Here is a 24,889-nt window from a genome sequence, read left to right as displayed (position 1 = left end):
CCATGGTGTAATATCTAGGACAGCGATGATTCGGTGCCCAAATACAGCACCATGGGAGACAAAATAAGCCATATGTTAGTACACGATTATCCTGACACTGATCGATATGTCAGCACATTAGAGTCTCCCATAATACTCCCGTCTTGCCATGTGCCGATAGCATTTCACCATAAGATTAGCTCTGCCGGCTGAATATATCCAGCGGCACTGACCGCGTGCGCACCACCTGCACGCGATCAGTCTGTGAGCGTTGTGTGAGAGACGGGGTGACATATGTACGGTATTCTTGTATGTGCCGGTGAAATACCAACATGTATGCTGGCGATTCATCTATTTAATATGGGGTGGTAGCTGCTCACGCTGACACAATTGTGGCATGTGTGATAACTCCCCACTATAGGATCGTACCGTGACAATACCAGCCGTCTCTCTAATCATTATGGTTATTAGTTTACCAGCCCTACAGACCTGATATAGGGTTAAATATGAGGCTGATGGAGTGTGATTATTATAATAGTCACCTTTCATATTGAGATCGATCTTTAGTATGCGGCACACATAGCCTATCAGAATTATTCTTATTATATATGACGGGGTTAGAAGGGATAGGTAATCTATAATACCCAACCATTCAATTGTGAGGACATTGGTTGTGGAATATTTATATTGGTGCTGTCAAATTAAAGTCAGGACTTTGTGGGTCAAAGCTGGTTAGAATCCATTACAGCAGTAGCCCAATATACATCCTCTTGGATGTATGATAATTTGTTACATTAATATTTTAATCTTATTAAAAAGTTAAATTTTATTCACATACTTTTCCTCCTTGATATCCCTGCTATTTTCTAATGGTGATAAGTGTTTACAGTACAATCCCTTTAAGACATATGAGCTAAAAAGCCATGTATGTGGTTACTGAAAAAAAAAAACATTACCTGTAATCTGAACCAATCCAGTCTCATCCCTCTGAAGTCAAAAACCTCTCCATCTTCAACTAGAGACAAAAATGAAAAAAAAATATATTGAAAATAATCAAACTCAAGCCACACACATGGATATTATGATATCGAGCGAACATGCAGATGAAAAGGTTTACATTTATATAAAAGATTAAAGCATCCATAGAACTTCATGAGCACTAACTGTCATCTCTCTCAGAAATGGGAACGTCTGTCTCCACTGGAGACTGTGGATATAAAATTGTGAAAATGAATGATCAGTCCTGGAGGACAAAGAGAAGCAGATTTCTCTGATAAGATATATTACAAAAGTTTCTTAATTCCACATGTATTTTTGATTTAGGCAAAACAAAAAATTTAAATATCGGCAGATTTGGGAGATATCTAATGTTTCTGGGATCCCTGTATCCAGTTAGTATGTGGTTTAGTTTGGTACTTAGTGCTAAGGTTTTTTTTTTCATAGAAATATAATCGCAATAAAAGGGTTTTATTTTTAGAGGATTAGATGCAATCTATTAACATCATATTGGGTGCATATAACTGTAGAAGTTAAAAAAATAAATAAATGGGGGTGGTGGGGTGAGCAAAGGTGGTTATTAAAAAAACAGAAGAATTTTGCCATTGTTCTTGGGTTTTTTCTGTTTGAACAGTATCAAGATCCAAATCTGCAAAAAAATCCTCATCTAGCAGAGAAGAAGTTTCAGAGGGATTTTTAAGTAGAAAGAGGAAGGAGAGTAGGACTGGGCTGTTAGGCTACATTCACATGGGAATCTCATTTATAGGACCAGTCCGCAAATAGCAGATATAACGGCTATGTGGATGGGTACATGGAGCCAGATGGGTACATGGAGCGGCCTGCTAGTTACATAAACTAGTCCGGTCTAGGAATTGGAACAGACTAGCACATGCCGACGTCTGGCTAAGATACTAGCACATAGGTTAATATAGGGTCGGTGCGCTGTCTGCTCTCCACACATTGGAGTTCTCTGATCCTGGCCAATATAGGGGGGTGTCAGCCATGTAATACAACATCCAGTGATGGGGCCAAATCTGCTGCTATGGGGCAATGTCTTCAATATAACTTACCTTGTTTCACATTTAGGGATGTCATCGTGTTTACAAAAGAGGACATGATGATGGACTCATCCTCCGGACACACAGAGAGATTCTACAGCGAGAAGAACACAAGTCACTAAGCGCAGCAGCAACAACAACAAACTTTATACCGCAAACATCTAAAAAGTGTCTCCAACCTGAAGATTACTAGGTACGGAGCCCGTGCTCACAGAAACAAGGGTTCAAGTCAGTGTGTAGAGATTAGCTTGTGGAACAGCGCCATCCAGTGGCCTAATGCAATAATCATTCTATTTCATAGAGACCTGTGCACAGCCGACTCGTTACTGCCACCTGGAGGGAGCCATCAAGTAAATCAAAGCCATAAAGAAGCCTTAAAACAGTTTATGGCACCACATGTTCCAGATGTATAATTATTACACCTTCAGAGATTTTTAAAGCGTAAAAAAAAAAATCTATTGTCAATAAAAGTATAAAACAAAAAGAGATGAAGTCTGATGTTATCACTTTAGGAGAAAGTAAAACGGATTCTCTTACTTCCTAAAATGCATAAAACAAAATCTGAAGCAGACTGCAAAAAAAAAAAAATCCACTGTTCTGCATATTGAGCTCCTCCATTAGGCCACGGCCCCACTATCAGTATTCGGTCAGTATTTTTTTCTCAGGAGTGGGAGCCAAAACCAGGAGTGGGTGATAAATGTAGAATTGGTGACTTGTTTCTATTCTACCTTTTCTCGGATTGTTCCTCACCTGGTTTTGGCTCCCACTCCTGCGAAAAAATACTGACCGAATACTGACCAAATACTGATAGTAGCTGAGTCTTTGCAGAGTAAGGTTATGTGCACACAGTAACTTTTTGATGTCAGCACAGCCCACCAAGCTTTCCCATGCAAAGCTGCTTCAGGAAAACACTGGAGGTCGTCTTGTGGAAGCAGTTACGTTGGAGGTTTTCCTGTGTTTTTTGCGGCTGCTCTCCCACCTGCGTCTTTTACTCTATACTGGGAAGAATGAGCACGTCCCTTCTTTTAACCACTTCAGGGTTTCCGAACCCCGAAGCAGTTAAAAGAGGCGATATAAAATGGATCATGTGCACAGCAATGTCGTTTTGATATTGCAGTGCATTATGTTCATTTTATGCTGCATTCTGCGGTGCTTCTTCGGGTGGAATCCTCCCGATAACGACATGTGCACGTAACCGTAGGCAAAGTTCCCATGACAAGTTTCGCTGCTTAAAAAAAAAAAAAAAAACACAGCGTATTACAGTTCCAGCAAAGTGGATGAGATGCATAGAATTTAGATAATAGGTTCAGAAACGCTGCACCAAAAACTCATTATGGGAACATAGCCTTACAGACCACAAAGCAAACTTTGTGTGGATTGATTTACTTGTAGTCTAAATATGGAGACGTGGAACAAACAAAACGGTGGGAGATTTTTTTAATTGAGACTATTTACAAAAGTTGCTTTGTATTTTATTAAATTCTGTAAAGCAGTTAAATAATGAAATTAAAATTAGCAAAGGAAACAGTCAAGATGCAGATGGGCTGTGAGCTGGTAGGTCTCATTATGAACTATGGACAAGTAAAAAAAAAAAAAAAAAAAAACAAGGGGATTTATTTTTTGTTGAATTTTCTGGTGTCTAATTGTTACAGATTTAGGTGCAAAAAAAGGTGCAACATCTGCTACTTTTGCGCCACTCTTACCACTTTTGAAATGTGCTAAACAGATTTAGAAGCTGTGACACTTTCAAAAATTGCAAAAAAAAAAGTGTCAAAATCTCCCTCACAAGGAAAGGATGGAGAGAAAATTGGAGAAATGGCTCCAGATGGAAGTGTTACATCTAGAGATGCGCAAAACTTTATTAAACATCGTTCAAGACTTTGATAAATTTGGCTCAAAATAAAGACGACATGGCCACAAGAAAAACTGACTCACAAGATTGATTTACAATTCACATTTTCTTAAAGGGAATCTTAGGTTATCAGATTAAACTGCTTATCTGGTCAGGTAGCTCTTATAAAGATAAATCAATCTAGACCTTTAAAAAAAAATATGTGGTTTCATAATAAAAATAAAAAAAAAAACACTTTTTACCAACATGTATAATAGGCACCAAGTGCTCTGGGCGTGATGGAGCACTTCCCAAGTCTCTGCCTTCCAAGCTCAAGTCCCTGCCTTGAATCTTGGAATAACTTATCTTTACAAGAGCTACTTGATCATATAAGTGGTTTGAGATGTGCACCCTGACGACAAATTGCCTTTAAACTAAGGGGAGACCATTTAGATCTGCAAAAATAAAAAATAGAGGCAAGCATGGCTTACAACCACAGTGCATCATGTAGCAGAAGAAAGGGAAGCTATTATGTAGGGTCTCTTACCTGTACCAGCTCATTCAGGACCACTGCATCAAATCCAGACAGGTACTGCACATAATACCTCTGCATCACCGGCCCGTACTTCCTGACATGTGCTCGCAGCTCTTCCATATAAAATATGAGTTCAGCTATGTGCCTGCATGAATAATAATATCGAGATTGGGAAAGGTTAATGTGACTTGTGATCAATCACTTATTTATAGATCAATACCATTCATAAAAGATTATATGACTGAGAGGTTCCTGCAATTTCACTTAATAAGGTTGTCCAGGTAAAATAAGTTATCACCTATACCCTGAATAGGTGATACCCACTGATCAGAAAGGTATCAGACTGCAGGGACTAGCACTAATTTGCAGAGTAGGGAATATTCCGGTTACAAAATGGAGTAGCATGCCGGATGCCAGAACGCTGCTCCATTCATTCCCTATGGGGCTGCTGGAAAAAGCAGAGCGCAATGCTGAACAGCCCCTTATGAATGTCACTCCATACTAACAAGAATTAAAGTTCCCTGTTCCCAGTACGTTGGAAAACAATCAACCTGTAATCACCTATCCAGTGGATTGGTGCTAAAGGGAATCCCCAGTGAAAACAAATTAAGAAAACATCAGCTACTCACTTTCTTACTATATGTGACCATAGGAAAATGTGAACTACATGTCACCCATGAAGTACATACACTTAACAGCAAAAACATTAAGACAAAATTGTGTAGGTGCCCCAAGAGTCACCATAACTGACCAGCCCTGACCCATCAAAGTAAGGGCTCCACAATACCTAGCAGTAGATCTTTTACGTCCTGTAAGGCGAGATCTCCCGTGAATTTGACGTCTTCCGCCATATCCACAGAGGGTCAAGTAGGTTGGGAATAATCAGCCATGGGCTCTCTGACCAGTCTGAGGCTACACAGCCCCATACAGAATAAGCAGTGATGTACAGTGGGTTCTGACTCCTTTCCATCATGGCTAGTTTTACATTTTTGAGCAATTTGTGCTATATGTCACGGGTGTGTCAGAAGTGACAGACAGTCGCCCCTGCATTTGGTTGCAGGACATCTCTACGTTTGGCATTACAGACACCTCCTTAGAGGCTGTCTCTAGGACCCAGCGGCTACCTTCCTCTTGCTAATTAACTCCCTGGCCTGGGTGTATAAAAACCTGGTGTGTTCTAGAGGGAGGTGCCGGAGATATTCATTACTACTTGTGAAGGCTTTAGCCAGAGCAGTACTTCGTCCTCTCTGGAGCTTGAGGATATGTTTGTGCAATTGTATGGATTCGTCTACTTCCCCATCTGTCCTTCCTTGTTGTCTGTAGCGTTTAGTGGAGATCGACTAGCGCTCATCTCTTCCCTTCCCTAGCCTGAGCCAAACGCCAGTGAAAGACAGGGCGAGGTACGCGTGCGGCGATTGCTGAAGAGCCAATACAGGGACGTTAGGGGAGACAGGGTGATGCTAGATCAACCTAGGAGGCTCTAATCAAGTCATCTAGCTATGGAAATGTGTTCCTTGTCCAAGCTGTTCAGTTCCTTACACTTTCTTGCCTCTAAATGTACAGTCACACTACGCCTTTTTCTGTAGTTTTGGTGAATGGATCCGCCGAAAAAAAATGTCAGAAAAAGCTCTAAACAAAACGATCAAAAGAATGGTCCTATTAATGTGTATGGGAAAGCGGCCGGTTGTTCACATGTTCAGGCTTTTAAACGTCTTTTAAAAGCTTCACAATTTAAAAGACAATAAATATTGAAAAAAGGTGACCTGACCATTCTTGTCATTTTCTGCTACGAAGACGCTCAATACTTTACAACAGAAGTCAACGGGAAGGCTGAAAATACTTTTGCCTTATCAGTGTTTTTGCTTTTAAAAAAACAACAATAAAAAAAGGCCAGAAAACTACTTTAAAAAAAAAAACAAAAAAAAAAGCCCAAGAAAAAGTGGTGGAAAAAATGTAAAGGCACAAGTGAAGTGACCAGAGTGCTAGACTTTTCAGGTTTATAAATCTTCAGAGAAAAGGAGCGATTCCTCAAGTACCTTTTGCTTGAAAAATAGAGGTTTTTGGCTGCAAGAAAAAAGAAGATGCAGTGTGAACATATCCTAAAACATCACCTTCAAGAACTGACTTTTAATTTGCTGCTTAATATAATTGGCCTTGAGATGAGCAATTTTTGCCAGACCCTGATACCCAGGCCCCATCAGTCAGTGGCCGCCGGATGGGAGCCCCGGAAATTGTCTCCTACTTGTCAGAATCCTCGGCGCCTCTTTAGATTTTTAGGCCGGGTGAAATGAGATATTATTTTTAGGCCCGGTCAAATAATACATCGTGCTGACAGTAACAATCAGAAGAGGCTTCGGGGTTGCCAGCAGGTTTGAAGAGGTTCACAGGGCTTCTATGTGGTCCTGAGGATAGATTGGCTCATCTACTCCTCCTCCGTTTGATAAGCGTCAACACGAGATTTTACTAAAATGGATTTTGCTATGAGAAACATCACAACATTCGGATTGGATTTATGGCCTGATGACAAACTCCTACTAATATGCTAGCATGAAGGGGTAAAAGTTTTCAATCACTGCCCCAGTCCCAGTGTCTTTACCCTGAAGCAGCACTACTCCCATCCTTGTGGCTGTGTGGATCTCCCCTATCAATCAGACATGGACGTCAAATCATGTGGGTATAACATCTCTATCTTTAGTGATAAAACACTCATAAAAGTTTACTGTAATGAGGACTCTGCGAGTCCACAAACCTCTCTCCTTGCCTCCTATCATACCCAGATCTAAAGAATAGTTTTCTTCTTCTCACGTGGAAGAGACGTTGTCCATTTCATTATCAGTGAAGCAATTTCACTTTTCTTTCAGCCAGTTAATATGTGATTGATTTCTCCCACAATGGGTTTCCACACCAGTCTGCGACAATCCCCCATTACATTTTATGGTGTATGCGACCTCACAAGCGGACTGGAAAACATTAAAGGGACTCACTTATCCATAAAGTCATCTGCCACCTTCTTTGGAATATTATCTGCATGTCGAAGCAGCCAAATGATTTCATCTCGAGCAAATGACAAAGCCATAAACACAAAAAGAGCCTTTAGAAAAAGAAAGACCATGTATTAGATTACTTTGCAGGTAGCGGGATTACTTTGTCATCACCGGAGCACTTACTGCAGATGTGCTGAGACATGAAGAAATATAGGCAGGAACAAGGATTTCTTTTTACCATTTATAAAATATTTTCTCTTGAAATAAAAACACAATTATAAGCATTACATGTATCATTTACAAACCTTCTGAAATGTATTTCAGCAACTACAGCAGGCGGCTAAGTAAGTGATGCATCGCGGGAATCAGGGTCTCTGCCCCTACATTATGCCGTTCTGAGATTAGGTAGCAAAAACTTGCTAACAGTTTCCCTTTAATGCTTTAAATGTGACTTCACATCCTAAACGAGGCTAGCTTATTTGCAACCTGACCTGGTAACAGATACTTCTAGGCTCAGCTCTGCGGTCTTCAGACTTTCTGCTCTTGTTGCTCCGCTCTGCTTCTGATTCTACAGTTTCATTTATTACATTCCTCCAATTGTACATACAAGCAACTGGTCATCAGGACAAGACATACAGTTGTGCTCAAAAGTTTACATACCCCGGCAGAATTTTTCCTTTCTTGGCCTTGTTTCAAAGAATATGAATGATAATAAAAAAAAACTTTTTCTCCATTCATGGTTATTGGTTGGGTGAAGCCATTTATTGTCAAACTACTGTGTTTTCTCTTTTTAAATCTTAATGACAACCAAAAACATCCAAATGACTCTGAACAAAAGTTCACATACCCTGGTGATTTTGGCCTGATAACATGAACAGAATTTGACACAAATGGGTTTGAATGGCTACTGAAGGTAACATCCTCACCTGTGACCTGTTTGCTTGTAATCAGTGTGTGTGCATAAAAGCTGAGTGAGTTTCTGGGATCCAGACAGACTCTTGCATCTTTCATCCAGCCACTGACTTTTCTGGATTGTGAGTCATGAGAAAAGCAAAATAATTGTCAATGGATCTATGGGAAAAGGTAGTTGAACTGTACAACACAGGAAAGGGATACAAAAAGATATCCAAGGAATTAATAATGCCTGTCAGCAGCGTTCAAACTGTGATTAACAAATGGAAAATCAGGGTCTCTGTAAAAACCAAACCACGGTCAGGTAGACAAACAGGGTTTCGGCCACAACTGCCAGGAATATTGTTCGGGATGCAAAGAAAAACCCACAATTAACATCAGCTGAAATTCAGGACTCTCTGAAAACTAGCGGTGTGGCTGTTTCAATATGCACAATAAGGAGACACTTTAAGAAAAATGGACTGCATGGTCGAGTCGCCAGAAGAAAGCCATTACTGCACAAATGCCACAAAGTATCTCACCTACAATACACCAAACAGCACACAGACAAGCCTCAAAGCTTCTGGAACTAGGTAATTTGGTGTGATGAGATGACAATTGAACTTTTTGGCCACAACCATAAGAGTTACATTTGGAGAGAGGTCAACAAGGCCTATGATGAAAGGAACACCATTCCTACAGTAAAGCACGGCGGTGGATCGCTGATGTTTTGGGGATGTGTGAGCTACAAAGGCACAGGAAACTCGGTAAAAGTTGAAGGAAAGATGAATGCAGCATGACATCAGCAAATACTGGAGGCAAACTTGCACTCATCAGCCCGGAAGCAGCGCATGGGACGTACTTGGACGTTCCAACATGACAAGAATTACACAAGGTCAAGTCGACCTGTCATTGGCTACAGCAGAACAAAGTGAAGGTTCTGGAGTGGCCATCTCAGTCTCCTGACCTCAATATCATTGAGCCACTCGGGGGAGATCTCAAGCACGCAGTTCATGCTCGACAGCGCAGGAATTTACAGGAACTGGAGGCTTTTTGCCAAGAAGAATGGGCAGATTTACCATATGAGAAAATAAAGAACCTCATCCACAACTACCACAAAAGACTTCAAGCTGTCATTGAAGTTAGAGGGGGCAATACACGGTATTAAGAACTGGGGTATGTGAGCTTTTGATCAGGGTCATTTGAATGTTTTTGGTCGTCATTAAGATTTAAAAAGAGAAAACACAGTAGTTTGAGAATAAATGGCTTCACCCAACCAATTACCATGAGTGGAGAAAGTTTTTTTTTTGTTATCATTCATATTCTCTGAAACAAGGCCAAGAAAGCAAAAATTCTTGCCGGGGTATGTAAACTTTTTAGCACACCTGTATGTACTGTGTTAGTCCCCTCTTAAAAAAAATATGGTCACCTTAGCATGTTTTTAGCACAATTTGTGCTATCTGGACTAAAACATTCCTGCAATGAGTTTTAATTCAACATTTTCTATAATTTTCCTTTTGCAGATTCCATGTATTACAACACACTGCAAGCAGCTCGATACCATTCAGTCTCAGTAGACCGCTCCTTAAAAGGTTAGTTTCTAGGTCCTCTTTCCTCTCCTAAATGCTCAAAACCCTAATAGAAAATATATAAAGTTATATTTAAACTTAAATGCCCATTCACAATAGAAGATGGCGACAAGGAGCCAGTTGTTAAGAGGAGTCTGAATGGTAATGAGCAGCTTGCAGTGTATTATAATATATGCATGCTACAGAAGAAAAACCGCAGTAATTTAAAACCAATAGCAGAAACGTTTAATTCCACATAAAACATACAATTTGCTTAAGAAAAAAAATGCAAAAGGTGTCCATAACTTTTAAGGCTAGGGCAACATGGCAAGTTTTATTGTAAACGTCCCAATGGAGCTATGTTTCCTAGTTGGATTGAATAAGATAAGCTATACAGTTTACAGGCTTATTTCACGTACCTTTGGCCCCAATAAACCAGGCTGGTCGGAAAGGACAGTGGCCAGTTCCTTGAGTGCAGACCTTAAGAATTTGCGCCTTTCCCTGTGTGTTGCACCGCTAAATAAAAAGCAAAGAATCACTATAATAAACATATACCGGTATAAATGTACATTATGAGCTTTCATATATTACAGTGGCCAAACAGTGAACTATTTTTATTTGATCTGTGGCAACTTGTATGTTTTATGAAGATTTGTAATGCATCCAACATTTTCTTACTTAATAAATACATTTCTTATTACGATGACAAACATTATTACTTTAGAACATGGTTGGACTTAACCAGATGGCTCTGACTAATGAAAAAAAGCCATTACGAATTAATCCAACCATGCTCTGCCAGGTATCACCAAGCAGCCATTGCTAAAATATGCTATTCTTGGTCATCTTTTTTGAAAGGAAAAAAAAAAAAAAAAAAACTATGGTCTGCCATTCCTCTGTTATTCCTCCTAGAAATGTACTGGTGTTACCAGTTGAAGGTGCATCGCTATAGAATCTGATATTACCCAATCAATGCAGACGGTATCAGACTGAAGGAATACACTCCTGTGACAGGGAACATAGTAATAAATAGTTTTCAATTTATTTAGAAACATTTAGGAGGAATAACAGAGGAAGGGCACAACACTTGGTTATGAGAATAGATGCGTCAGTAGTGGAAGGTCTTATTTAAAGTGAATTTGTCAACAGGTAGGGGCAGAGAGCCTGATTGCAGGGATGTGTCACTTACTAGGCTGTAGTTTCAATATAACCAGAGTTTTATCAGCAGGAGATTATCACTGCAGGATTAGCCAGACAGCCCAGCTAATCTGTGTAACCCCGCCCCCTACCACTGATTTGCAGCTTACTGACAGTGTACACAGGAAGCTGCCAATCAGGGGTGTAGGCGGGGTTATACACAGCTCAGCATTCTGACCACTACTACAATTACAGAAAAGAACACTGTGATTTTATCACAACTACAGCAAGCAGCCTGGTAAGCGACATCGCTGGAATCAGGCTCTCTGCCTGTATATCATGCCGCTCTCAGTTTGGGTAGCAAAAACCTCCTGACAGATACCCTTTAAAAGAGTGCTGGTTTATAGAATAACGGAGCTGAGTCAATTTCTCATACTAACCAATACTTACGCATGAGATATTGCAGCCTCCTTGCATTCTCTGATGTCATTAATTCTCTTATTGTACCTAAGAAGCGGAAACACAAATATGTTAACAGAATTCTTGAAACTCATTGAAAAAATGTAAACGCTAATTAAAAGGGAATAAGTAACGTCGACCCCCCCTTCCAAACCAGCATAAATGGAGTTGCAGGTCTTAGAAGCTATGAAGGGCAGCATGGTGGCTCAGTGGTTGGCACTGCAGCGCTGGGGTCCGGAGTTCAAATCCCATCAAGGACAACATCTGCAAGGAGTTTGTATCTTCTCCCTGTGTTTGTGTGGGTTTCCTCCGGGTTCTCAGGTTTCCTCCCACACCCCAAAGACATACTGATAGGGAATCTAGATTGTGAGCCCCAATGGGGACTGTGATGTTAATGTCTGTAAAGCGATGTGGAATTAATGGCGCTATATAAGCAAAGCAAGAACTAAAATTTCAATGTTGTTGTGTCCCCGAGAAATTTGATGCAAATGAGGTGTTAGTTGCACTTTGTCATGCCCAGAGCACTTAACAAGTCACTGCCATCCCAGGTTGTTTCCAGTCCAGCACTAGCCTGTTTAGCTTGATTGATCGTTCACCATCTGTGTGATGTCAGGCTAGGAAATCAGTGAAGATTGGCGCTGGGCGAGGAAACAAGCTCAGGAGGCAGAGGTTCAGGAAGTGCTCGGACACGCCCAGAGCACTTAAGACCTAATTAGTATTTAAAGGGGTTTTCCCACGAACAAAAGTTTATTTTAATCAATAGATCTTGGAATAATAATAACTTCCACAATTGAATGTATAAAACGTTCCTGTGTTGAGATAATTTTATAAATGTTCCCCAGTGTAATGGCTGTGTCTGACTGATCGGAACATGGTCTGATCATACCACACCTCCTGAGCAGGGGAGGACGCAAAAGAGTATACAGACAGGACAGCAGGGGATCGCAGATGATTCTTTTTGTGACGTAAAACATTTCCCTGCCTGTTTTTCAACAATGTTTTACTTCAAAGAAAGAATCATTTGCAATCCCCTGCTGTCCTGTCTGTATATTCTCTTTTGCTTCCTCCCCTGCCCAGGAGCTGTGGTATGATCAGACCATGTTCCTGCACAGTCAGACACAGCCAATACACAGTACACAGCAGGGGCACATTTATAAGATTATCTCAGCACAGGAACATTATATTTAATCACATCCAATTGTGGAAGTTATTACTATTCCAAGATCTATTGATTAAAATGAACTTTTGTTTGTGGGAAAACCCCTTTAAATAAAAACGCTGTTTACTGTTAGATGCAGCAACAGATAGAAGGTATAAAAAGTCCAGCATTCCAATTATAGGTGATATGGGGGTGGCGGGGGAAGGGTTGATCTTACGGACTGATTCCTTTTAAGGACAACAAAATATTTTCCTGTAAATTTTCTAAAAAGATAAAATAATTTATGGGAAAAAACAGCAAAGAAAATCAGTAAGTCCGCAGTACACGGAGAAGCAGCTGCTCAGTACTGCAGACCACCTGGATTCAGCCCAAACTATATAGTTCTCCTCCTTCCCCAGCACAGCACGGGTTAACATGTAGTGTAATATCAAGATCAAAAATGACGAGACTGATGGAGGCTACACTTATAGTTATGTGGTCTACCACTAAAGCAGGCATGTCTACATACAGAGGACACGGCTTTCACTACCACAAGTTACAGGACCCACGAGGAGGGAGTGTTCTCCCTCCTTTACTGCAGTGAGGAGCAGCAGCGCATGGTGATCCAACATCATGATCTACTACTCCTCTGCACTCGGAGATCAGGATCTAATATTTGGCCACCACATGATGTTGGTGACGTGTGTTTGGGGTGAAGCAAATCTCTTAAAACCAGTCATGGACGTACCCTCTGATATTGACAAAAAGGTCTTCGGCTGCCTTATGGATATGGAAAACTTCATCTCGGTAAAGTGACAGACAAGAGCTGCTCTGCAGGGCGAGCTTCCACAGATTCAGTGCCGTGGCATCTGTATTTAGTATTCCGTGGCACAGTATGAAGCCAACTGAGCGCAGAAAAAAATGAAAACACACAATGAAAACTAACTTGTTACAGTTCTTATTGCGGTATAATCCACTTAACTCTTTCATGACAGAGGGCATTTTAGCCTCTTTGACCACTTTTGTCACTTTCCGGAATGCTGAATTGTAGAAGGGACACTTTCATGCTCCATTTACTCATATTGTTTACCCCAGAAGTTCATCCTCTAATTTTCTTGTGCATATCAATGTGAAATGTGTACATTTTTTTGAATGTAGGATGTTAATATACCACACAGAACAAATACCGATTTTAGTTTTAGAAGGATTTCCCCCTGTTTAGACACAGCCTTTGCACATGCATGAAAATCATCCAGGAACAGGACACTCTAGGTAAGGAGCAAATGCAGACAGGGATGGGGTAGCGCATCCTAAAATTGATGGGCGGGGGTAATTATTTTATTTCAGGGGTAATGTACATTGCGTGACAGCAATGTATTAAAGGGGTAGTGCGGCTTTCAAGCAAACATATCAGTAGATGTGACGTCACCAGCACAGCTCACTTCACGATGTGGAAGTGAGCGGAGCCGGATTACCCCTTTAAGGCCTAAGAGTCTGAATATGCAGTTCTCATCATTACATCACTATTAACAGTGATGTGCATATAACAGCATTAAAGTGAAATGCTACCAGATTTTTGCCACCTAGTCAGAGAGCAGCATTACATACTGGCAGAGACTCCGATTCCAGCAATGTGCCACTTACTATGCTGCTTGCTGTATGTTTAATAAAATCACAGTTTTAATCAGCAGGATATCATCACTAGAGGACTAGTAAACCTGCTGCCATGTAGTCCTCCATATTCATGAGCACTGCATAACCCCACCTCCAACACTGAATGGCACAAAAAGCTACCAATCAGTGGCGTGGGAGGGGTTATAAACAGCTCAGCATTCAGAGAACTGATGCCGTAGATCTGCAGCAGATAAAATTGATTTTTTTTTTCAAAACTGCAGCAAACAGCCCAGTAAGTGATTCATCGCTGGAATCAGGGTCTCTGCCTCTACATAATGCTGCTTGCAGATGAGAAAGTAAATTCCTGGTGACAGATTCCCTTTAAATCAGTGTACTGGTGATCTGTATACACAGACCTGCAGAGAATATAAACATCACGGCTTCTCTACATGTATATAAGGCCTTTCTGGCATCAGAAATAGATCTGCTGAAACGCGCGTCAAGGGGTGACGCCGCCGCACTCTGTGATCTGGATAACTAATTATCTGTTCCGATAACCAATATTTGCCTCACTACTTGTTCAGCTTTTACCTGACGGTTGGGAAATACTTTCGTTCTATTCAGAAAGCATGTGTTTGCTAGATCTCATGGTCATATGTATGGTGGAGACTTGGCACAATTTATCATGAAATTCATTACCATTCATTTACAATATACCTTATTTGTCTCCCTCATGTATGATGTCCTAGAGATCTCTCTGACACGCTGGTATGTTTACTGTCTCTATCTAGATAAATGCTGCATGCTGTACTTATGGTTGGATACACACCTCCAATATCTTTACTATTTGCTCAATAAAGCATATTGGGGACATCGTTACTTTAGACTCTGTTTAGTGTTTAGTATGTATATCAAGACCCAGTGTTATTTATTGTTTGGAGTTTTTTGCTCCAGTTTTTATCTTTATATCCCAGACACATTGTTGCCCAGCGTTTTTTCATTTCCTGTCTGTGTTTGTTTTGGCACATTTTATCTGCTGCATGTTTTATTGCCCAATTTGTCAATAAAGAATTATTTTTACCTTTATTCTAGTTTTGTCTGGTAGACCTTTCTTTCGTAGGTTTTTCCCCATATGTAGTAGGTGTGATAATATTAGCAAAAAACTCCAATTAGAAATATGTAGTATAGTTCTTCTGATTAACTATGTTGCTTACCACATGTGCAGGGCATTGCAATAGCTAAGGTATTCGTGGTTACAACCACTCATATAGTGACAGTTAGTTGTTAGTAATTGTAACCATGGATACCTAAGCTACTGCAATCCCTGCACATGGGGAAAGTGATATAGCTGGAACAACCTGCCCTCATACGATGCTGCTCTTAGACAGTGCAAAAGAATATGAAGACAGATTTGCTTTGCATGAAGCTTTTCTATGTGACTGGAGGATGTGGAGATGTAGAAAGCCAGTTTATATACAAAATATATTAGAGTCCTAAATTCAAGAACCTGCAAGAAAAATTCTTTACTTACAAATGATCCATTTTTCCATTGCATCAAGCGAAAGATATTCACAGGGCATCTGCAAGAAGAAAAAACTAAATTATAATCTAAATATACAAGAGCCAACTAAAAAATATAAATGCATACTACCTACGCAACGGGTAATAAACTCACATAATGTCCCATTCATGGAAACAGTGGGGATTTAACCATATAACAATATATATAGACCTATAAGAAAAATGGTACACCCCAGAAAATACGATGAGTGCAAACAGATAGATTAAAAGGTATATATTTTATTAGAATACATTAAAAAAACACTACAAAAGTATAAGATACAGGTAAATAGGTATGAAAGTGAGAAATACATGAAAAAGACGATCACAGAAGGGCATAGGGGCTAAATAGACAGTGCAAAAGAGATCCTCTATGTAAATTAGCACAGAAAAAAATAGTGTACATCATTAAACGTGCAAGCATGCATGGGCTCATATAATGGTACCACTGTGCTACATATAACTACCAATGTCAATTAAAGCCACTAGTATATGGGTATATTTATGCGTTTATTCAAAAAATAGTAAATGTAAGTGACGCTTACCCATATCTGTCCACTGTGATCGCGCCCCGACGCGCGTTTCGCGTGGTGGGCTTCCTCGGGGGGCAGTGTATTTCTCACTTTCATACCTATTTACCTGTATCTTATACTTTTGTAGTGTTTTTTTAATGTATTCTAATAAAATATATACCTTTTAATCTATCTGTTTGCACTCATCGTATTTTCTGGGGTGTACCATTTTTCTTATAGGTCTATAAAAAATATAAATGTATACACTTCTCTGGCAACCCCATTCAAAAATGTTTTTCCAAATTAAGGAAGGAGACTAGCAATTGTAACTTCAAAAGTATTATTATAGTGATAATAGCAAATTAGAAGTTAAGGAGATAGTCAGATAGACTATGTAGGTTATTTTTTTATGCATTACTTATAGAGCACTGGGGGTTAGACCTTCAGTGATCTAACCCCCAGCAATCAGCAAGTTATTCCCTATCCCATAGTTAGGGAATGGCTAAATTGTTGTTTTGGGAATAATCTTCTCAGAGATTACTCCCAGTAATCTCAACAATGGAGCTCTCGGACCCCTTCTTAAACGGAGCAGAGGGGCACATGCTCGACCTCTGACCCATTCACTGGTTTGTTCGCAAGATAGCTGGGGGTCCCCAGACAGTGGCTAATTCGTTATTTTGGTAAAAAAAAGCCCCAGTGTGCTGCTGAATATAGTTACATAGTTAACGCGGTTGAAAAAAAGCCATGTCCTAGTTTAACCGAGAGCTGGGAAGGGGTATAGGTACAACCATAATGCACGACCCAGTCTGCCCTAAAGAGCTAGTCTTTCCCTACTGATCTCAGCTGTTGATCTACTGGATCAAACTTTCAGAAAACAACTTTACACAATTACATAAGCATTTATTTTGCTTTCTTCTAAAATAGAAAAAAGCATCCAAACCTTTTTTTGAAACAGTCGACAGAAGGCCTGCTTCCTCAGGAGATGAAACCTTTTTTTTTCTCCAAACAGAGGGGGGGTTACTCTTTTGAGGGGATTTTACATGAAACAGCTTTTGCCATTAATGTACTTGTACAAGTTAATCATGTCCCCCCTCCTTACAACGTCTAATACTTAGCAGCCGCCGTTTTCAACTCTTCCCAGCGTCGCTCCGGTCCCGCGGCGCCATATTGTGACATCAACTTCTGACTGACTGGAAGTCAGAGGCAATGGTCACAAGCTTTCTATGCAAGTCTATGAGAACCTCGCTCTGGCCTCATAAACTTACATTGAGTTGTGACTTCCGACTCGCCAGGCAAACACTGCAGCGATCCGGCAACTCACAACCTGCAGAAGACAACCGGAGCTGCACTGATAAAAGATGAAGACGGCAGCTAGTAAGTATAAGACTAGGGAAATTAGGTTAGTTGCACCATTCCAGTGCTACAATAAAAAACGCTGGAGTGGTGCTTTAATTATTTTTGTAAAAATAGCAAAGTAATGGGTCGGCACTACGAACAGTCTCGTGGAAAGAGTATACGAAAACAAAACAGGTCCCGGCACTCAGGTGTTGAATGACTCACTGCAGATCCAATTTGGACGTTTCAGTCTCTCACAGGCATTGTTGAGAAAAGCCTGTGAGAGGCGGAAAAGTCCAAATTGGATCGGCATTGAAATAAACCGCAGTGATTCACCCTTTAATTATTTTAGTCCTTAATTATTTAAGTCTTTGCTCATAACTAAGATCCTCCATGTGTCCTCAGTGTTGCGGCTCTTCTTTGTACCTTTTCAAACTCCAGGACCTCTTTTCTATGAACTGGCGCCCAGAACTCAACTGCATATTCTAGATGTTGTCGCAGTAACGCTTTGTAAAGTGGTAGTATTATGTCCCTGTCCTGCAAGTTCATACTTCTTTTAATAAATTGCCTTACAAGCCCAAGATTGACACTGTACGCTGTTATTTAGTCCATCATAAACAAGTACACCCAGATCCTTCTCTTGAAGTGACTGTCCTAGCTTTAATCTGCCTAGAACATATGGTGCCCACATAATATTGCGTCCCAGGTGCCTAACTTTACATTTCTCCATATTGAACCTTCTCTGCCATGTGGATGCCCGAACAGTCAGATTGTCCAAGTCAGCCATGTTGGCAACATGTAAGAAACAGGAACTGCTCAAAAGATTGGACCTCGAATAAAAGTTCTGTACCGTATCTGACTGTGCAGGGTTCAGCATTGTACTCGGGGCGCTGATGAGGCTGAGAAGTTGAGCGTTTCTCCACTGTTCTGCAGAAAGGTTTCTTCGAGGGTAAACCATCTGAAGTGAAATTAGAGCATCTGACAAAGACTAAGGGGAAAAAAAACAAGAATATGTAAATCTCTGCATTATAGAACAATGACTGAAATAATCATTCAGCAATAAAACCGCTCATAAATAGGCTCCATTATAATAATGGCATCTAATAACGGACCGACAGAGCCAAGATCGTCATTTTGGAAGCGTTAAATTGTTTGCTACGCTGCAAGGCTAATGAGAAGCCAATCTGCTGAGAAAATACATTTTATTTCTCAGTTACATTATGATCTGCACTAGCTGCGAGAAGGAAGTTCATCAACTGCAGAAATTACGGCTTTTCAGAAAGGATGTGGAATCCAAGGAGTATAATGAAGTTTCATTATGGATTTCTTCATGAAGGCAAAAGAATATTCGAGATGGAAATTTATCAAAAACTAAAATGGAAGAAACAAGGACATTTTTGGGCAAAAAAAACAGCAACAAAAACTGTGTAGTAAAACCCATTAGGGAAAATCTAGCATCAGTGCATTTTAATACCGCCATACATTCTGCTGGGTTTTCATAAAGTGCAAGTACCGATCAAGGAAGAAAGTGCAGTCCCAAGCCTGTGACATTCGCTTAATGAGCATCTAGAAAAATCTGAACCAATCTGTGCACAAACATAAAACATTTCCAACACAGTACGTCACGGAGTGTGCAAACTGTAAAACCGATCGGCCTCAGCTCAAGTGTGGATAGGGCCATTTATTTTCTACTTATATAGGATAGGTAACAGAAATATTGTGATAAACTTCAGATCACATGATCAACCAGAAAATTAAAATAAAGGATTAGGCTCTGTTCACATCTGTTTTTTTTTTGTTAAATCAGAGATCTATATTTAAAGGATCCCTGGGCATGGAGAAGCATCAGCGCAGATAATGCGTGTACAGCATAAACCAGCCATGGACTCCTTTTGTATACTTAAAAAAAAAAAAAAAAAGAAGAAAGGAAGGGCAAAAAGGAAGGGCAAAAAGAAAAAAGGAAGGGCAAAAAGAAAAAAGGAAGGGCAAAAAGAAAAAAGGAAGGGCAAAAAGAAAAAAGGAAGGGCAAAAAGAAAAAGGGAAGGGCAAAAAGAAAAAGGGAAGGGCAAAAAGAAAAAAGGAAGGGCAAAAAGAAAAAAGGAAGGGCAAAAAGAAAAAAGGAAGGGCAAAAAGAAAAAAGGAAGGGCAAAAAGGGAGGAAAGACTAATAAATAAGTACACTGCATACGGTATATGCGTCTTTATTTTGCTCCTCTGCACAAGAAAGGGTTGTAAACAAAGCTTTTCTATGCATTAAAATAAAGGTATATCATGAATACTGGCCCATTAGATGCCAAAAATAGAGACTTATCGAACACTGGGTGCATGGTGGCCTATAAACACGTCAACTGAGCATGCTGTGTACAAATCAAAATAAAGGAGATGTAAAGTGAACCCAGTTTCAATGCCAGCTTGTGGATCAGTCAAAACTCAGTCCTTGCTGCCTTAGATAGGAATATTATAGTGTTCTTAAAGTCTTGGCTGAATCTCGGACCTTGATCTCGACACTGCTTTTCACTTGCGTTTAAAGGGAACCTGTAATGTTGAGAAATATCTGGAGACATAGTGGTAATCTGATGTTACATTGTGTTTAAATCCTCTTTAGCTGGAAAACTGAAGCAGCGGCTACCAGGAGAAAATAAAGCTGTGTTTTAACTTTAGCCGCTCGCATCCAGTCATCGGGGTGGTGCAGCGAGCGGTTACAGTCATTGCTCCCTATACAGTGAGTGCACTGTAATTACTCCCCACCACTTTGACAGATCTGTATAATGTATGCAGTGTATGTAAAAAGCGGGCTGTCAATCAATGCAAGGGAAGTGATGACAGCGAACTAAGCGGAGACTGTAACCTCTCCCTGCACCGCCCCGATGTCTGGAAGCGAGCAGAAGACTTCATTTTCTCCCTGTAGGGGCTGCTCAATTAATCTGGCTAAATAGGATTTCAACACAGTTTACCTACAGACTACAATATACCTGCAGGTAAATTATTCCTTTTAAAGTCTTTATTTTACCTCAATCTTAATCCCGGTTTGCCAAAGAGATGCACAGTTTTGTTCTGGGGCCGGCCATAAACATTAGATGGCTGTTGGCCGAACGATACTTCGGCCAATCCTTCAGCCGATAGTCATCTCAGCCAACTGTCCCATGCACAGGAGGGCTCTTTCGGCTGTGCGCTTCTGTACACTCTAAGAGATAGATGCCAATTGACACATTGGCTGGTGGCTTGGCCCTGGGAGAACAATGTGAATGGCAGTCCAAAAACGGACATGTGTGATCGAAATCTCCCCCGACCATTAGTCGGCCAGCATCCCTACACACAGACTACCACAAGGTTTGGCTGACATTACTCTGATATGTATGGGGTCCTTAAGGAGAGACCACTCTGTTCCTGCAGTTATGATCCTCATGTGTCAGTACTGCTCCAGACTTCCTGCTTATGTCCACTCTCCTGCTCCCAGTCGCGCAGTCTCCACTCCCAGTCGCGCAGTCTCTGCTCTCAGACTGTCGATACACATCAGGTGCAGTCAGAAGAGTACTGTGCTCTGAACATCCACCTTGCACAGACCTGTAAAGCCGTGCATACTATGTTCTGCGATACCACCGATCCTTATGAAGCGCCATTCATTTATGGGCAACGTGTATTAACAGTGATACGAGAACGTTTTAATGCACCGAACCAAGATTCCCGGTTTTACCAAATTATACTGACCTTACTGTGTGGTACAAATTCTTCCATCATCTTTTTTAGAGGATTTTCATAGTCTACGATCATCTGTCCAAGTCGAGGATATTCTCGATCGCTAAAAGGGAGGACACAGAAAATTATACAACGTGATAGCTCAAATCTGAAAGCAAGGGCTGCATTAAAAACAAGAACCAGAGTTCCCATTAAATGTTAAAATAGAACAGTCTCTACTTTGTCCCTAAATACAGGGCAGAGTCTCCAGAACATCTTAAGAAACGCCGGCTTTAGACACACCTACCTGGCTCCGTGAGTCATTTCATGAGAGTAGTTGTACAGTCCTATAATTGCTTTCCTTTCTTCAATCCGAGACAGCATTATCATTAGTGTAGTGTAGGTTATGATCAAATCTAAGTAGTTCTTGGTTAAATCAAAGTTGACAGTCTGCAAAATTGAATATAAGCAGTTAGTATTGTATATGAACCCAAAGATAAACTAAAAGAAGGGCTCTAAGATGCGTAAGTGTCGATGTTCCCTGTACAGAAGAGGTCTGGGAGGGGTATGGGGGGGGCGGCTGTGCGAGATATATTCCTAATAATTAAAATATAGGCTAAATGTTAGGCTTTGTCAGCATGTTCAGGATTTGTTGCTGAAAAATCAGCAGCAAATCATTATGTGTAAACAGGAAAAAACACTGCATAAAACACGTGCATTTTTTGCTGCGTTTTTCCCATTCATTACAATGGGTGAAAAAAACGCTGCAAATATGCTGAAAGACTTAACATGAAACTGCTTCAAATCTGCAAGGAAAAAATAAGCAATGTTTGCATGAGACTTCAGAAATCTGAATCATTTTGCTGAGACAGCAAAACGCTGCATTTTTCACAGCAAATTTGAGTGTAAAAAATGTAACAAAAAAGCGACATGTGAACATAGCCTTAGTTTGTAATGATAAATCCGTGCACCTAAAGGTAATGGATCCACTGAGTAGTTAACGGGGTCCAGTTAGCATATTTTGCTCACTGATACCAGAGTGGTCCTGTAAGAGGACATCGCTGCTGTAAGAAGTCAGGTCGGGACACTTCTCTCCTAAATATTCCACAGTTGTGAGTGGTATTATTAAAAGAATTGAGTGAACAACAGCAACTGAGTCACAAAGAGGAGATCACAAAGTTACAGAGCGGGGGTCACCAAATATCAAGGTGAATAGTGCTTAAAAGTCACCAACGCTCTGCTAACTGAACAGTCCAAAGCACCACCGGTATTAACATAAGTACAAAAACTATGTGCTGCGAACTTCGTGGCATGGGTTTCTCTGACCGAGCAGCTACATGCAAGCCGTATATCACCAAGCACAATACCAAGTTTCGGATGGAGTGGCGTAAAGCCGCCAAAACTGGACTCTGGGGTGACTGATCACGCTCCTCTATCTGACACCTGATTGATGAGTCTGGATTTGGTGAATATCAGGAGTATGTTACCTGCCTGACTGCATTGTGCCAGCTGTAAAGTTTGGTGGGGAAGGGATAAATCTATGGGGTTGTTTTTCAGTGGTCGGCCTTGGCCCCTTTATTCCAGTAAAGTGAAATCGGAAAGCTTCAGCATACAAGACCATTTTTGGACAACTGTAGTTTCCAACAGTTTGGGGCAAGACCTTTTCTGCTCGAACATGACAGTGCTCCTGTGCACAAAGCATGGTCCATAAAGGCACGGTTGGGGGAAATTGGAGTGGAAGAACTTGAATGGTTGCACCGAGCCCTGACATCAACCCTATCCAATACCTTATGGATTAACCAGAATGTAGATTGTGAGTCGGGCCCTCTTGTCCTACGTCAGTGTCTGACCTCACAAATGCTCTACAGGATGAATGGGCCAAAATTCCCACAGACCCTCTCCAGGATATTGTAGAAACAGAAAAGTGGAAGCTCTTACAGCTGCAAATATGGGACTGATTCCATATTAAAGCTCACAGATTTACATGTGATCTCAAAGGTTTCTGTAGATGTAATGTGTAGGTGTCACAATACTTTTGTTCGCATAGTCGATCATTTTTTTTTTAGAATAACATCTAAAAACATTTATACTTACAATATCAAAGAAAACTTGACACACGTCAATAGTGTTAAGCAGCTCACACACGTGATCCTGAAAATTAATAAATACACATTTACAGTCCAATCCACGGTAAATGCAGAAATCCTAGAAATCATCACTACTACAGAACCATACACATCTAAATTACAGCAACAAGGGACTAAACATGTTAAAAGAAACCCTCCTCCTCCTCCTCCTATGAAAGTGTTTACCCTCTTAATATATTGCAGTCATCATATTATATAGCACTGTGTACTTCCAATTGCTCGTTCTGCCTTTCTACCAGCTAATTCTTCTCTTTTCCATTAGGTCTAGGACATCACGTGATTAAAAACTGCCTAGCTGAATCCTTTTAAGCTCTATGTAGAAGCAGGAGGTCAATTATCCCTGTATGAGTCATCAGTCACTGCAAAAGGAGGAGAGGAGGAAGCAGCTGGGTCAGGAACTGGAGATGGGAATGATAAATGCAGGGAAAAGAGACTTCCTGTTTCTACATAGAGCAGAGAAAAGAGAAGAATTAGCTGGGTAGAAAGGCAAAATGAGCAATTGTAAGTACATAGTGACATATAATATGATGACTGCAATATATTAAGAGGATAAAACCGTTGATGGGAGGAGGAGGAGGGCTTCTTTAAGTATACATAAGGGTTAAAAGGTAAACTAGGCGGCATATTCAGCAGCTGGATGCTAGGAAATATACTGCAACCATAAAATACTGTGCTTTACTGCTAGGTTTGCACACAGATTTTTGACCAATTAAGACTCATTTCTTTTTTTTTTAGTTCAGATTTGGATGCATTAGACCAGGGGTGGACAATTCGTTTTCCCAAGGGTCACATGAGAGGATGTCACTGTTGTGGATGACAGAAACAATAGGCTGAAAGTAATTCTGCTCAATATTAATTGTAACGCTAAATTAAAAAATAAGTATGTTGATTAGCTACTACTAAGAACACATCTTCCAAAAAAAGGTCATCTAACAGATCATCTTACCAGTAGCAAATCAATATTTGGTGTGACCCCACTTTGCCTTCAAAACAGCGTCAATTCTTCTAGGTACACTTGTACAATGTCAGGGATTTTGCAGGATTACAGTCAGATGTATGAGTAACCAATTATACCAAACTGGCGATCAGCAGCATTTCATATATAAAGGTGAAATGGTCAATAACAAACATTCAGCTGTAAAAAAGGCTAAAAGGGCGTCTGACAGCACCGAAAAATGTTCAAATCAAGTAAAAGCAAAACATTCAAAATATTTAAAAGCACCACTCCAGGGTTTTTTGTTTTTTTCAGCGCTGAAGTGGTGTTTTAAGTGTAATTGTAAGACCCCTATCCAAGGTCACATACTCCCCCCTCCGGCATCTTCACCGGTTTTCAGCACCACTCCGGTCCAGCGATGCCATCTTGTGGCCGCAACTTCTGACAGCAGGAAGTCAGAAGCTCCGCTCACAAGCTCTCAATACAAGTCTAAGAGAGCCAGAGCAGACTCCGGAGAGCGCCGGCAGGTCACTTTTC

At 40.5% G+C, this 24,889-nt stretch overlaps 1 protein-coding gene across 4 annotated transcripts in view; it reads right to left on the bottom strand.

The window, feature by feature from the left end:
- The window catches only part of NCKAP1 (NCK associated protein 1), a 101,223-nt gene that overhangs the window by 43,053 nt on the left and 33,281 nt on the right, over nucleotides 1–24,889 (bottom strand). For all 4 annotated transcript variants that reach the window (XM_073646782.1, XM_073646783.1, XM_073646784.1 and 1 more), the window contains 12 exons: nucleotides 23,366–23,422; nucleotides 21,579–21,721; nucleotides 21,305–21,395; nucleotides 18,448–18,585; nucleotides 15,722–15,770; nucleotides 13,325–13,481; nucleotides 11,430–11,486; nucleotides 10,262–10,358; nucleotides 7,384–7,490; nucleotides 4,412–4,544; nucleotides 2,046–2,127; nucleotides 936–994 (listed from right to left, as the gene is read on the bottom strand). In XM_073646782.1, the coding sequence (XP_073502883.1) occupies nucleotides 936–994; nucleotides 2,046–2,127; nucleotides 4,412–4,544; nucleotides 7,384–7,490; nucleotides 10,262–10,358; nucleotides 11,430–11,486; nucleotides 13,325–13,481; nucleotides 15,722–15,770; nucleotides 18,448–18,585; nucleotides 21,305–21,395; nucleotides 21,579–21,721; nucleotides 23,366–23,422 (1,170 nt within the window). The remainder of the gene's footprint in view (nucleotides 1–935; nucleotides 995–2,045; nucleotides 2,128–4,411; nucleotides 4,545–7,383; nucleotides 7,491–10,261; nucleotides 10,359–11,429; nucleotides 11,487–13,324; nucleotides 13,482–15,721; nucleotides 15,771–18,447; nucleotides 18,586–21,304; nucleotides 21,396–21,578; nucleotides 21,722–23,365; nucleotides 23,423–24,889) is intronic.

The sequence above is a fragment of the Phyllobates terribilis genome, unplaced genomic scaffold (genome assembly GCF_046119375.1).
Source record: "Phyllobates terribilis strain yellow unplaced genomic scaffold, ASM4611937v1 Scaffold_9__5_contigs__length_417890890, whole genome shotgun sequence".
NCBI classification, from domain to species: domain Eukaryota; kingdom Metazoa; phylum Chordata; class Amphibia; order Anura; family Dendrobatidae; genus Phyllobates; species Phyllobates terribilis.
This window is presented reverse-complemented; position numbering and strand designations above follow the sequence as displayed.